This window comes from Agelaius tricolor, unplaced genomic scaffold (genome assembly GCF_023055355.1).
Source record: "Agelaius tricolor isolate 1412-34295 unplaced genomic scaffold, bAgeTri1.0.p SCAF_6, whole genome shotgun sequence".
Classification (NCBI taxonomy): domain Eukaryota; kingdom Metazoa; phylum Chordata; class Aves; order Passeriformes; family Icteridae; genus Agelaius; species Agelaius tricolor.
In genome coordinates this window covers 45,808,607-45,821,767 of record NW_027269266.1, presented here as the reverse complement: position 1 = coordinate 45,821,767, position 13,161 = coordinate 45,808,607, and the positions used below count along the sequence as shown (strand labels likewise).

Genomic DNA, 13,161 nt, shown 5'->3' with positions numbered 1-13,161 from the left:
TAAAATTGCTTTGGACTGGTATGAAATTTCTGGCTGAGAATGTGAAGATCTGGAATTCATAGGCGGCATGGCTGCATCCGTGGCTGGAGGCATTCTATTTGTGACCCAGACAATGGCAATTTTGATTGTTTTACTGTTTCTGATGTGGTGCAGAGGTTTGGTTTGGTGGGTTTGGGGTTTTTTTTATTTCCTCAATTCCTTGTTTCTTCCCCTGAGACACACAGAATTTTGTAATTAATCTGTCATCCCAATCAAACTGTCAGGCACAATATTGCAACTATTCGACTGACATAGGAATAACATGTTGTTTGCAGCATATCAGGTTATATATGGGTTAGGCAATTAAAATTTATAAAAAGGCAGACACAGAATGCAATTCAGCTGAATTTGGTGTATGAAACCTTTCACTTTCTGAAATTTCACAATCAGTGATATATTTTTAAGAGGCCTTTTCATTCTGAGCTTTCTTTGTACATATATAACGTCCACCTCAATTTTATTCATTGGCAGAAAAGAAAATTGAATGGCAGAATGCCATGCTATGAGCATAGCTGGAATTGGCAACATGTCCATAACAAAGGCTTCCGCATCCTTTCATTTGCCAGCACATGGCCGTTGTTCTCTCAGCAGGATAATTTAGAAAGAAATAAGAGTTAAACTGAATTGGAATTTGCATGCATATGAAGCCGGAAAGATGTGACGGGACCAGATCTGAATCCATTGTGTTTTGTCTTGCTTGTGTTTTTAAATTATGTTTAATTTTTAAATCCTTATTTCTGACTCCCAAGTAGTACCAATGATTTTCAAGGAAATGAAATACATCAAATTTTGCAGCCTTCAAAATAAAGCATGACAGAAGATTTAGAAAAAAAAACATGGCCAGATATTTTGAAGTGTTCTCCTATTACCCTTTATCTGCTGATGTGGCAGGTGTCAGGCTTTGTGCCTTTTTAGTCAGCTAAAATGGTTCATCTCTGATAAATGAAGCTTCTTCTCTTCTCTTCTCTTCTCTTCTCTTCTCTTCTCTTCTCTTCTCTTCTCTTCTCTTCTCTTCTCTTCTCTTTCTCCTTTGGTTGAACAAATTCCCCACTGCTGCCTGTCTAGAGAGTTTTTGAGGCAGATCTTCTGACCCTGGCAAGCAAACTCAACATGGCCAGGCCTCAGCCTTCAGTAAAGACATGGGTGTTTTGAGCATGTTGAAGACAGAGAAGGCAGAAAGTAGTGAGGCCATTCTAGCTGCATGGGATCACTTCACCATAGGCACCCAAAGTGCCTGTTCATGAAAAATAGCTTGCTTCTGGCCTGTGTTGGGGACCACTGGAGACTGGGGGAGAAGGAACCTCTGGGCATGGAAGAGCAACCTTCCCTTCATACCATCTATGACAGCTTCCCCCACAGAGCTGAATCCAAGGAGTGGGAAGCATTGGCCTGCTCTTGCAGTCTCTTGTTCTGTTTTCAGCTCAGCTCAGAAGACAGGCACACTGTGGGTCCCAAGGCTGCTACCTTTGAGAAGCATCTGGGGAAGAGCAGAGGTCTGACATGTGGAAGGAGCTAGGAGTGCCAAGGGAGTGAGTTCAGCAACTTGAGGTGCAGGAGGAGGAAAGCAAAACAAAGAAGGAAGGAACAGGTTGGAGGGAATGTGAAATAAACAGGACCAGAGGGATAGAGAAACAAGTGGAAAAGGTTTGAGTGAAAAATTACAGTGAGGAAGGTTAAGAAGTAGGACAGAGAGAAGAAGAGAAAACTACAGATGGGTGATAAAGACTGACCAGTTCTCATTTAAGAATTGCCAGCTCCTCCTTGTCATTGATGGGACTGTAACAAAGCCAGGTGGGGGTCCCTGACAAGTCAGCCAGCTCAACCACTGAGACCACTGTCAGTGGAGGGCCAGCTGGCAGCTCCAGCTCCTTTGGCTTCCATTTTCCTTGACAGTTTGCTGTGCATAATGCAACAGAGATGCTGGCACCTGGAAGTTGTAATTCCAAGCCTTTAGAGTCCAGGGCAGCCAGCAAAGAAGCTGACCTGCAGCCAGGGCTGCCAAAACAACACTTTTCCACAGAAAGAGAAGCTTGGTGACCTTAATGTAGTCCCTTCTCATTCTCTGCCTGACTGGAAATGACTAAACCCTTGACATCCTGACACATTCTTCTTCCAAGCAGAAATTTTTTTCCTCTTTTTTCTCTCTTTGAGGTGAAGAAGAAAGTATATTCATTGGGAGTTTCCCAAAGGAAAAAATTACAGAGGTCAGGCCTGTGGGATTGTTGACCTTCATGAAATTCAGGAACATCACAGTATAAGAGTACAAGCCCTTTTTTCAGAGCTACAACCTCAGGGGCATTACTTGGCGTATTCTGTCAGTAATTTATAACACCGTGGGAGAAGATAATGCCAGGTTCATGTGGGCAGAGGTAGATTTTTTTCTCTAATGAGGGACATCACTCTTAATAAGGTGTGGCTGAGAGACATGCCTACAAAACAAAAGGGCCATGTGAGCCTGAGCCATTGGTTTGCTGAGTGCACCAGCACTGTTTGCACTTGCAGCCTCCATGGAGATTCAACACAATGAGGATTTAACATAGCTTTGTCTCCTGTAGCCTTGGCAATACATCAAGTCAAACCTAGTAACTAAACTCAAGGAAAACAGGAACATTTCCCATGAGAAGCCTGATCTCTTATTATCCAAGATTATCCGTAAGGCTTGCAAGTTTTATGGTTCAGACTCTGCTCTTAATCATACAACGTCAAAACCAAAAAAGCCCTTACAGAAATCCAAATATACTATGTCTGTCTCAGACCAGGAGCTCACAGGTAACAATCTAGAACAATGTTTATGCTGCAGCCCCCAGAGTCAATTCTTCCATTTTAAAACTTAGTGTTGCGAATTTAGGAAGTCGTTCTCCTTTCACCGCTGGCTGTGCAGGGACTGCTGTCAGCTGAGAGTCAGCAAAAGGCATCAGTGTGACAGGGCTGAGGAAGCCAAGAAGCTAAAAGAACAGGACATGTGATTCAGATCATAGTTACAAGTCAGCGCTCTGCTGCTTAGCTGGGTCTCTTTTCCACAGTTAATATATCCATACAGCCAGGCTTGCAGACTGTGAGATCCTTGTACTGGCACTTGGAGTGATGCAGGCAGAAACCATACTATGGCGACATTTAGGACAACATTGCATGCTCACTGCTGGCCACTGAAAGAGCAGTGTTTATTCAGATTGCCTGGGTTTCCCCATGGGAATTTAACTCCAGGTGACTTTTAGGAAAGGTCAGCACTTTATGAATTCTCCTTGGTATCTTTTACAATTCCAGCTTCAGTGCTTTGGGGACAAAAAGATGATTGCTTTTTCCTTTCCTGAAATTCCTTTGGGTCTTTAGGTAACTGGCATCATTTGGCTTGACTGAGGCTGGCGATTCTGGTTCAGATGGAAACAAAATTACAGAAATCTCCTGAGAGTGAATAATTTAATATATTTCCAGCAGTGAAAAGAACATAAGTATATACCAGGATATTCATTGTCCTGACAAGATTTTTAACACAAGGAGTCAAACCTTGCAGAACTTTGTGAGTTTAATCTATACAAAGTGAAAAAAACTGTGAGCCTTCATGAAGACTTTCTTGCAAGTGTACAATTATTCATTATATTGATTTTAGTCCTCACCATTGCCTAGCTCAAATTTAAACTGAAATGCTAAAGGAATTCACGACCCAGTGGGCCACAGTAAGCTCTGAGGTGAGTGAGTTTGTTTTGACTGAAGCAACCGTGGTGGTTTTCTTGCTGTGCCTGTCTCTTGCATTTGTCTGGTACTGCTGCAGCTTTGGCCAGACAGGAGACTACCATAAACTTATTTTTCAACTTATTTTGGGTAATAATGGATAGGAAAGAAAGACAGACCTGAATGTACAGATGCCTCTCTCATGCAGCATTAATATGTGTTTCTTTGTGTTGTTCCAGGAGGTGCTAGAGCTTGCTTTCTCTATATTGTATGACTCAAGTGGCCAGTTGAATTTCATTGCTCCAGACAAGCATGAGGTAAGTCATATTCAGAGTACAGAAATTTATTTGAAGTTATCTTGGCTGCTTTAAGGCACCAGATGTCTTTATAAGAACATAAGAATGGTCATCTTGGCCCAGGGTATAGGTCCATCTAAATCAGTGTGTCACATCTCAGAACAAACTGACAAATTCAAGGGATTAGTACAGGAATGAGACCTTCTGCAATTTTCTTGCATATCTGAGGCACAGAAGAAACATGTTTTGTATTCCTACATCACAGAGCACATGAAGCTCCAAATTACAGACCAGTATTTCTAAGTCCTCCCAAAATACAAGCAATAAGAAAGAGAAATAAGAGAGCTTGGGCAGAAGTTCTACAGACCTCGCTCACCATTTCTTGATTTCTTGTGGTCTACTGTACTTCAGACACTAGAGAATTTTGCTGAAAGTGTGAACTTTGTTGAAAGTGTGAACTTTCAACACTGAGAATTTGTACAGCCAAGCTTTCAAAGAATCACTGCCAGCCGCAGTTCATTTTGACTATGCTAGCATAGTCAGGGGTGGTTATACCATAACTGGGTCTCAATTTCAGCCACAGACTTGTGCTGTCCAGAATGGCATATCCTCTTTTCCTTATTTTCACATTTCTTATGACCATTCATGACAGGTGATCATAGAAGGCCCCCTGTATTCATTCCATCTCCACAGGAGAGTGTTTTGCAACAGCTTTCACTTGTATAAAGACAATGTAAATACCAATAGCAAGGATAGCCCCTTCCCTGCTCCCTTCGCTTAGTAAAAGCCACAAGGAAATAGAAGACATCATCACCTTCTGGAATGTGATGGGATTAATTTACCTTAATTGTGTTGAATCATTGGATATGTTTCTCTGAAAGAAATTTCAAGTAAAGGCTTAGCAGAATGCACTACATTTTTTAAAAAATCCTTCTTGTTTCTAAAGCAAGAGTTATGTTTCATTTGCACACTTATTTTTAGATATTACATTTGGTCTCAGTTCAGGACCCTGTTCTAAGACGATGAAGAAGATCGCTTTAAATTGAATTATACTGTAGTGTTAAAGTGTGTGAAATTGCTTTACAAGTGAAGTGTATTAGCTATGCCACTTCAACATTTGTTGTTCTGGACTGAAACCTTCAACTAAATGTTAATTTTAGGAGAGGAGATACAGTTATGCCCATTTGGGTCTCCTGTGGATTAACATCGGAGTGTCATTTTCAAGAATGTTCATTCCAGAGAAGTATTTGCTGATCAGTTTTCATGTAAGAGAAAAGACCAGTAGTGTCCCAGGCACGATGTGCCACTAGAGCTGTAGCTCTAAGCAGCACATGGTTGTCATCATCCTCTGAACTGAACGTGTTTGAGGATTTCTGATATAAATTCTCCAGAAACTGAATTCTAGACTGTTTCAGCTTAGAAGTGCAAACGGTCATGAAAACCAACAATTTTTTCAGCCACTGTATCTCAAATACAGCCTATAGCTAAAAGTGGATTTTAATGGTCCAAATGTTCAAAAGCTGCTGCTGCATCCCACTGACAGGCAGTAGCAGTGAGATGCACTAACCCAATTGCTCATGATTGCGTTAACACACCTTTTATCTTCACATCTCTTTTTGGTATTGTGCAGCTTCTTTGAAACAAAATTAATATGATCAAAAAAATGGCCAGAGGCAACAGTCTCTGCTGCCACTTGACAGTTCCCAAATGAAAGTTTTTAAAAGGACATCTCATATCCTCTGTATTTTTCCATGGCCTGCAGAAGAGTGAGTTGTGATTAAAGTGAAAAGTACAAGTGTTCAGAGGAAGCACTCACAAGGAAAGGGAAGTAGCATGTTGTGAAGCCTGTGACTCTTCATCAAAGTAGTTGGGGTGCCTGTTGATAGAAGTGCTAGTTTAGCAGCATTGTCAGTTTGTGGTGACATCTCAAGATTCTGAAAGCACCAGGAATGATGTTGGTACATGACAATTTCAGGTCAGACTTGCAGGGCTTTTTTTAAATACTTGTGCAGCCCTCGTGATTGTAGAGTGAGGCTGAAATGTGGGAGTTGAACGTGTCCTAAAAAGAAACATTGAACGAGGCTCTTAGGATAATTTTGGCTGCAAGGAACCCTGAAGGTGTCCTGAGTCCAACCTCCTGCTCAAAGCAGGTCAGCAATGAGCTCAGACCAGGTTGCTCAGGGCTGCATCCAGATGGATGAAGCCTGTGCAACCTTTCTAGTTCTTGTCTCCCAAAGTAATTCTTTGATAAAATCTCATTACTGAACCAGTATCATTGAGATTTGGACCTCATTCTAGCACACTTAAGTTTGTGAATTCCCTTAGCCATCTGTTGGAGCTTACTGTTAGCCAGAGGATTCAGTACTATGAGATCACTCCATTGTATTTGTTTTTCATTTAAATACTAATAACTGGTTTCAACTACACAGCAAAAAAAAAGGTGGATTAATCTTATCCGTGATTTTTGACAGAGAAACTGATGAGGGAGGCCATAATTAGGTTTCATTGGAGTTTTATGAAAATGAATCTCGTAAATTAATTTTTCAGTGATTCTTAGTCTCTTTTGCATATTAAAAAGAAAAAAGCTTCTGAATGAATGCCTCTGTTTTTCCACCATCTCATTAGGATGTCTCTCTCCTCAACATGTGCAGGAGTTTAATTAGGTGCATTTGCCAATATGGAGATTAGAGAGGAAGCCCCTTTTCCAGGCCATTGCACTCATCAGAATTGTGGCCAGAATTTGGTTTCTGTGGGCCCTGAATGAGTTATATCTGGAAGGGGAGAGAACTGCAGTTCTGCTTTCTGGCTCTCTGGGACTCCTCCCCAGAGGAAGAGCTGGCCGCACTCACTGCGCAGGTGATGGACTATTTACGTCAGGGGCTGCATCTGTTGAGAAGTTTCTCTGCTCCCCTGTAACCTGAGCAGAGCCTTTTGCTTTTCTGTTCCTTTCTTCATAATGAATTCAGGGAAAACTCTCCTAGAGAAAGATTTCAAGTAAATCACAGAAGATTTTATAGTCTGTTCAAATAGAATTATTTTTCTAGAATAGCTTCTTTCTTTTCCTGATATTCTGCATTCACTCCAAAAAAATTGCATGCTTTAAAAGTCTTCAGTGGCACACTTTGACAGCCTAGAATAGGCAGGCTAAGTTGTTTATTTAGTACTTGTCAACAGGACAACCTGAACTCTAAAGTCTCTTCTATATAGCTGATCTCATATTAAAGCTGGGGCTTGGCTTGCCCAAACCCTGGGTGAAAAAGCTCCCTCTGCTACTGTTTTGTTTCTGACTTAAGTGGGTTGGATTTCACTTTGGATGCTGAAGTGTGCTAACCCATCCTATTTTTGAAAGATGCCCTTTTTCTGCATGAAGAGGGGGGCTTCTCTCTCTTCCTTAAAAATAATCCTCATTTCTGCTGTGGGATGAAGTCAGCCATGGCTATCTTTAAACTCGGCGGCATCATGTAGCAAATGGTCAGCTAAATTTAAAACCCTTTTTTTGGCATGAAATCCAGCAGAAGTATTTGTAAGATAAAAATGCAGTTACGGTTAATTTAATTTTTCTCCTGCAAACTAGGACACAAGTTCATGATTGAAATCTTTATTTTTAGATGACAGCATTTGAGTACTTTTGTTCATAGTTGAATAAATGGCTTGTAGTAATAAATGAAAGTGACTTATTCAATAGAAGTTGACTCTAGATCACCAATCTCCCTTGAATTTGTTGCTGATTTTAAATGGTTATTCAGCCCACGTTTATCACAAGCTGTCAGCTGTTGGGAAAGATGGCATCTCCTGTTAGGAAAAAGCTAACAGTAAGGAAAAGGTTTTAGAGGCCAGTTCAGCATTTGAAGGGTTTAGTATTATACCCAAGCAGCTTGGCATTTAATTTTCATGAAGGACATAGCATTAACTGACTGTAGTTTTCACAATATGTTATTTTCTGTAAAATAGTGGTAAAGTAGGCATAGTTATATGAGACTATCAATTCTAACAGCTTCATGTATAGAAAAGCAAACAATGATAAAAGCAGATAGTACAGAATTTTTACACTAAGAGTCAAGAAGGATTTGGGGGTGGGATTTAGTTCACCTAACTTAACTGTCTTAGAATTAAAAGTTTAGTTAGTGTAAGATAATCAGGCTTTTTTAATAGGTACTGGGGGGAGGAGAATGAGACAAGTGAAGGAGATTTCTCCAGAGGTTGATTGTCCTAAGTTATTGTTTCATTCTCCAATAATTGCAGAAGAACATTGACCAAGAAGTTTGGAGGAGATGCCAAATTGTCAAACAACTATACACTGTCATTTTGTCCCATTTATTGGAACGTTATTCCATTTTCTGAGCAGCCCAGTGAAAGCCTTCCTCAAGATCTGAGCTGATAAAATGCCTCAGCCTAATGTTAGGTCTCTTTGTAAGTCCCCATGGAAGCAGTAACTGTAGAGGACCAGACCAGACAAGGAGTTTGTGCATGAAAAGTCTATTAATGAGAGTTTTTATCCTTTTCCTGTGCAGTATTGTGTATGGACCGATGGTTTGAACGCCCTCCTTGGGAAGGATATGTTGAGTGACCTAACACGGAATGACCTGGACACGCTGCTCAGCATGGAGATAAAGCTACGCCTCCTTGACTTGGAAAATATACAAATCCCAGATGCTCCCCCACCTATCCCAAAGGAGCCCAGCAACTACGACTTTGTTTATGACTGTAACTGAGGCAGTCACTGAAACTTGCTCTGAAACTGGAAATACATTATAACTGGAGAGATATTAAAAAAAAAAAAAAAAAAGAAGAGTGTGAGGAAAAAAAGAAACCCACTTTTGCACCTTGTATTTTGGCTTTGGGGAGGGATGTAGAAACACTTGCATTCCTCCCTGTTCCCTGCATCCCTTCCTTCCCCATTCCCATCTTCCCCATTGCTCATCCAAATCCACATTGCTTTAATTAACTTGTAATTGCAGGCCATTGGCCTTGCTTAAGGCAAAGACTGCCACTAAGAAGCAACCCTCCTGAGGACTTTTTTTACATTTTTAATACTGGAATAGACATTCTTAACTAAAGGACGTTGTTATCAAACTGCATGCCTGTGAAACCCACTTGGCAGGGCAGAGGCTTTAACTGGAAGGAGGAGGGAGGTAGGGAGCAAAAGCAGCTACTGTAAGCAGAAGATTTCCCCAGACACTCACAAGAGTCTGCTCACCACTGAATCCAATGTGATGATGAAATTGGTTAACTGCTTCCCAGTGCTTGCACCATCCGTCACTGTCATCATTCTCTCCACCGTCATCTCAGCTCTTGCCTCCAGCCTTCACCCAACTGATCGGCTCGCAGGATGGAAAGTCTGCAGGTTTTTGCTGTACCATACGCTGCAATGCTGCAACAGCTTTTAACTTCTTTTCCTCCCAGCTCTTACAATAGCCCCACACTAGCAGATCACTCGCACAAACCGTGTATGAAGCCACCAGTGTGTCCCATTCCTGTAGCGTTCCCTAAGCCTCAGTTGCCTCCGAAATTGGCTTGTTGCTATTTGAAGTGATTTTTATTTCCTTGGTCCAAAGTTCAACAGTAAGTTTCACAAATTAATTACAACTGCCAAACATCCAGGTTTACATCGTTGTCATTGCTACAGTGTTAGAAATTTGCAAGGGATTTTTTTTGTACGGGTTCTAATTTTTTATTTTATTTTGCCAAACAAATATATTTAATGAAAACTAATTTCATTGTGAGTACTTTTGGGGAACAATATTTTTACTTAATTTCCATTTGGAACATTTGCCCTGAAGGGAAAAAAACACCATTCCCTTCAACTTCACTGTTGAATAAAAATCTGAGTTGTGATGATTCCTGGGACTTTGTTTTTCTTCTGAAGTTGTCTTTTATTCCTTATGGTTCCTAGGAATTCTGAACTGTTTAGTAAAAAGAGGAGTGGGAAGACTTTTCTTATCTGCATCTGATTTAACTTACTTGTTTGTTAGTGGTGACAAGGATGAAATGCATCCAGAGATCTCCATTGCCATGGTTACATGAGCCTTCCTGTGAGAAGGGCCCTTGTGAAATCCAAAATCCAGCATACTGATGTGCTCATGGTCAGTTCAAGGCTGCTGCCTTTCCTGTGTTTTGCTGGGGCAGCTGTTTTTTTGCTGTATTTCCATTTTCTCCATTGAGAGTGTTTATGGCTGCAGCAAATTGGTATTAGGAAGGTTTGAGCTTTGCAGGATGGATTCCCTCTATCCTCATGTTTTTTCTAGGTATTTCACTAAGTTCAATTGCAAAAATCTGAGTCTAGAGGAACCTGCCAGCTCTTTTCCTCCCACTGCACATGCTGAAGACAGATGTTTATCAGTGTAAGTTTCTTTCCTGCTCAGACCCAGCTGAAAAAGACGGTAAAGGGGTTTTATCAGAACTTGTGCTAGTGAGAAACCCAGAAGCTGGTTCCAATTCTGACAGTCATAGAAGTTCTCAACTGAGGTAGCCTTTGCTCCATCCAGATGGCTCTGGGAAAAACATCCTGACTGGCCTCACACCAGTAGAGGAGAGAATTGATGTCCTGCAGATGCAACAAAAAGGAAGATAATGAGAACATTGTATGAATGCAAGCATCAAAGTCTCAAGGAAGGTGCCTTCCTGAAGCTGTGCAGTATTTTATGAATGCCCTAATGTGACAGAAGCTATAAGTTGGTTTTGGTGTTAATGGATGATGAAGTAAATTAATAAGAGAGACTGAGTTAAACTCTGGAGGGAGAAGTTATGGTGAAGTGGGGCCTCAGAAGAAGTTTTGTCTTAATGAGAACAGAGGTGTCCAACATGACTTGTGGGAGTTTGAGACAGTTTATTCTCCAGAGCTTTGTCAGACTATAGCAAAGGTAGTCATGGTCAGGAAATAGTAGAAGCAAAGGCACTGCCTGTCACAGGGGATTTTTAAGGGGTCCCAGGGGCAAGGGATGGAGGTAGGAATGTGTTTCTTTACCAGACGCTGATGCTGCCTCTTAACTTCATGCAGATAGAACTTGGAGCAGAACGGAGAGCCTGAGTTGTTTTAATTACCCTGACCCAGCTGGATTTGCTTTTTACTTACAGATTTCATACTTGGTGCTTCAGATGGGTATGGCTCTGCTGGCAAAAGAAACACCTTTCACTCCTAAGCTGTAAGAGCCAAACACAGTGCCAGCTCAGCAGCACTCCAGTGCTGTGGTCTCAGCAGGCAGGCATCTGCGTGACAGAGAGGAGCAAACAAACCCCTCCTCCAGGGGACAACTTGAGCAGGAGATAAAGTTAGACTTGCCTCCTCCACTAAGGTGAGGGCCCTTAATTCCACCCCAAGAGCCCAGGGGACTGGTGGGAGGAGAGCTGGCAAACCAGCCCTCTGTTTTTACCAACAGCTTGTGCCCATCCACATGACACTGAGGCACATCAACACCACTCAGGCAGTGTGGGGCTCTTGAGCATGAAGAGCTGGGAGCCCTCTCCTTTCACAGCAGGTGACACTAACCCTCTGTCCTGCCCTGGGACCCCACAGGGTGGGTGCAGCCTGACCAGGGGCATCCAGGGCCAGATGGGTACCACAGCACTGCTGCGTGGCTCTCTCTCACTGCTTCCTGCAGCCCTACTTTGCAGGATCCCCAGCTCTCCACATGGCCTGGCTCTTTCAAGGGGTTATGCACAGTGTGGGATGGTCACATGAGCAGGAATGCTAAATTTGTATCCACCACCCTGCCATAAGAAAGAAGAGGCTCAAGAGATGCGTTGGCGTAATAGCCCTTCCAGCTATTTTAGCAGCACTCCCACAGCAACCTGAAAGGCTGTGGTGCAAAAGAAGAATCCTGCCTTCGGTTTTTGGAGCTGTCATACAGGCTCACTTTGTCATTATGAAATTTAAAACAAAAAAAAAAAAAAAAGTTAAATGATGAAGAAATATCCCGCTGCTTCCCATTCTTAAAAAAAAAAGAAATTGAGGATGAAAATGGCAAATTCATTTGCTCATGCTGTTGTGTTCCGGAAAAGCTTTTAAATCTTCACATTCAAGGAGATGCAGCAGGAAAAAGAACTGCTATTGAAGTTTCTTGTATAATTTCAAAACATTAAGTGGGTAATTGCTTGTAAAAGCCATAAAGGGGAGAGAGAACAAAAAAAAAAAAAAATCAGTCTAATTTTAGCTCCTGTTTTGGAAATGACTTTGCTTTTGAAAGTTAATATATTCTTTTACCAGAAAACTTGAATCAAGAAAAATACGTATCTTCTTAAGTCAACTGCTTGCTCTACTTGTAAGGACAAGGAGAAGAGCAGCAATTCTAACTAATCCTGTACAAAGCAAGCTATGTGTCAGAGAAAGAGGGCTTCTATTACCATCTTTTAAGAAGCCTTTCTTTCTTCAGTATGGAGAACTATTTCATTAAACCTTTCATTAAGATATAATATCCTCATGCCAAGAGGCAGGTAGGTGCTGACTGTCTCTTGGGTTGCAAAATGACAGTGCAAGATCCTGATTACTTCATTTGTGAAATCCTCTTGTGTCTTCACGCCCTACCCAGAATTGCATTTTTCTTGCCTGGGGTGTTTGTCATCAATGTCACATCAATGAGAATGTGAAGGCTTGCATGGAAACCTGGTGGGATCCACTCTCCAGAATCTCTGTCTTCTCTGGCAGACAGCTGAAATGCAAGGGAGCCCTGCATCCCTTCAGCAACCCTGTAGGCCAAGCTGCAAATCCCACAGCCTCTGGCTGGCTCTCAAAAGAGGGAGGGATGAAAGAAGAAAAGAAACACGCTCCTGGTCAGGAGAAGAGGGAGAGGAGCATGGGCATGAAATGCCCCTGATTGCATCTGCCCCTTGGTTGTTTGTCGTTACATTGGACTCAGAGGTGCCTCTGATGCATCCAGCTCTATAGTGATTCAAGCTGCTAATTCTGAGCAATAACCAGCAAGGAAGATGCTGGGAGCAAGAGGACACTCTTGTACTGCCATATCCCCCCTGCTCTCGTTTGGTTGCTGCTTCACTAACAAGTAAATGGAATCAGCTTCACTGTCATGTGAAAGGCGTTCATCTGAGGAGTACAATAAGATTAGTGTGAGATTTTACTCCCTTCTTGCTCCATTCTTCTTCAGAGTTAAAAAAAGATTATAAATCCGGCCCTTATTGACCTGGGGATGTCTTAGCTGTCTGA

At 41.8% G+C, this 13,161-nt stretch overlaps 1 protein-coding gene across 6 annotated transcripts in view; it reads left to right on the top strand.

Annotated features, from left to right (window-relative positions):
- Positions 1-9,842, top strand: part of ELMO1 (engulfment and cell motility 1) — a 303,457-nt gene extending 293,615 nt beyond the window's left edge. For all 6 annotated transcript variants that reach the window (XM_071429658.1, XM_071429656.1, XM_071429657.1 and 3 more), the window contains 2 exons: positions 3,948-4,025; positions 8,516-9,842. In XM_071429658.1, the coding sequence (XP_071285759.1) occupies positions 3,948-4,025; positions 8,516-8,716 (279 nt within the window). In that variant the 3' untranslated portion in view covers positions 8,717-9,842. The remainder of the gene's footprint in view (positions 1-3,947; positions 4,026-8,515) is intronic.
- Positions 9,843-13,161: the final 3,319 nt, after the last annotated feature.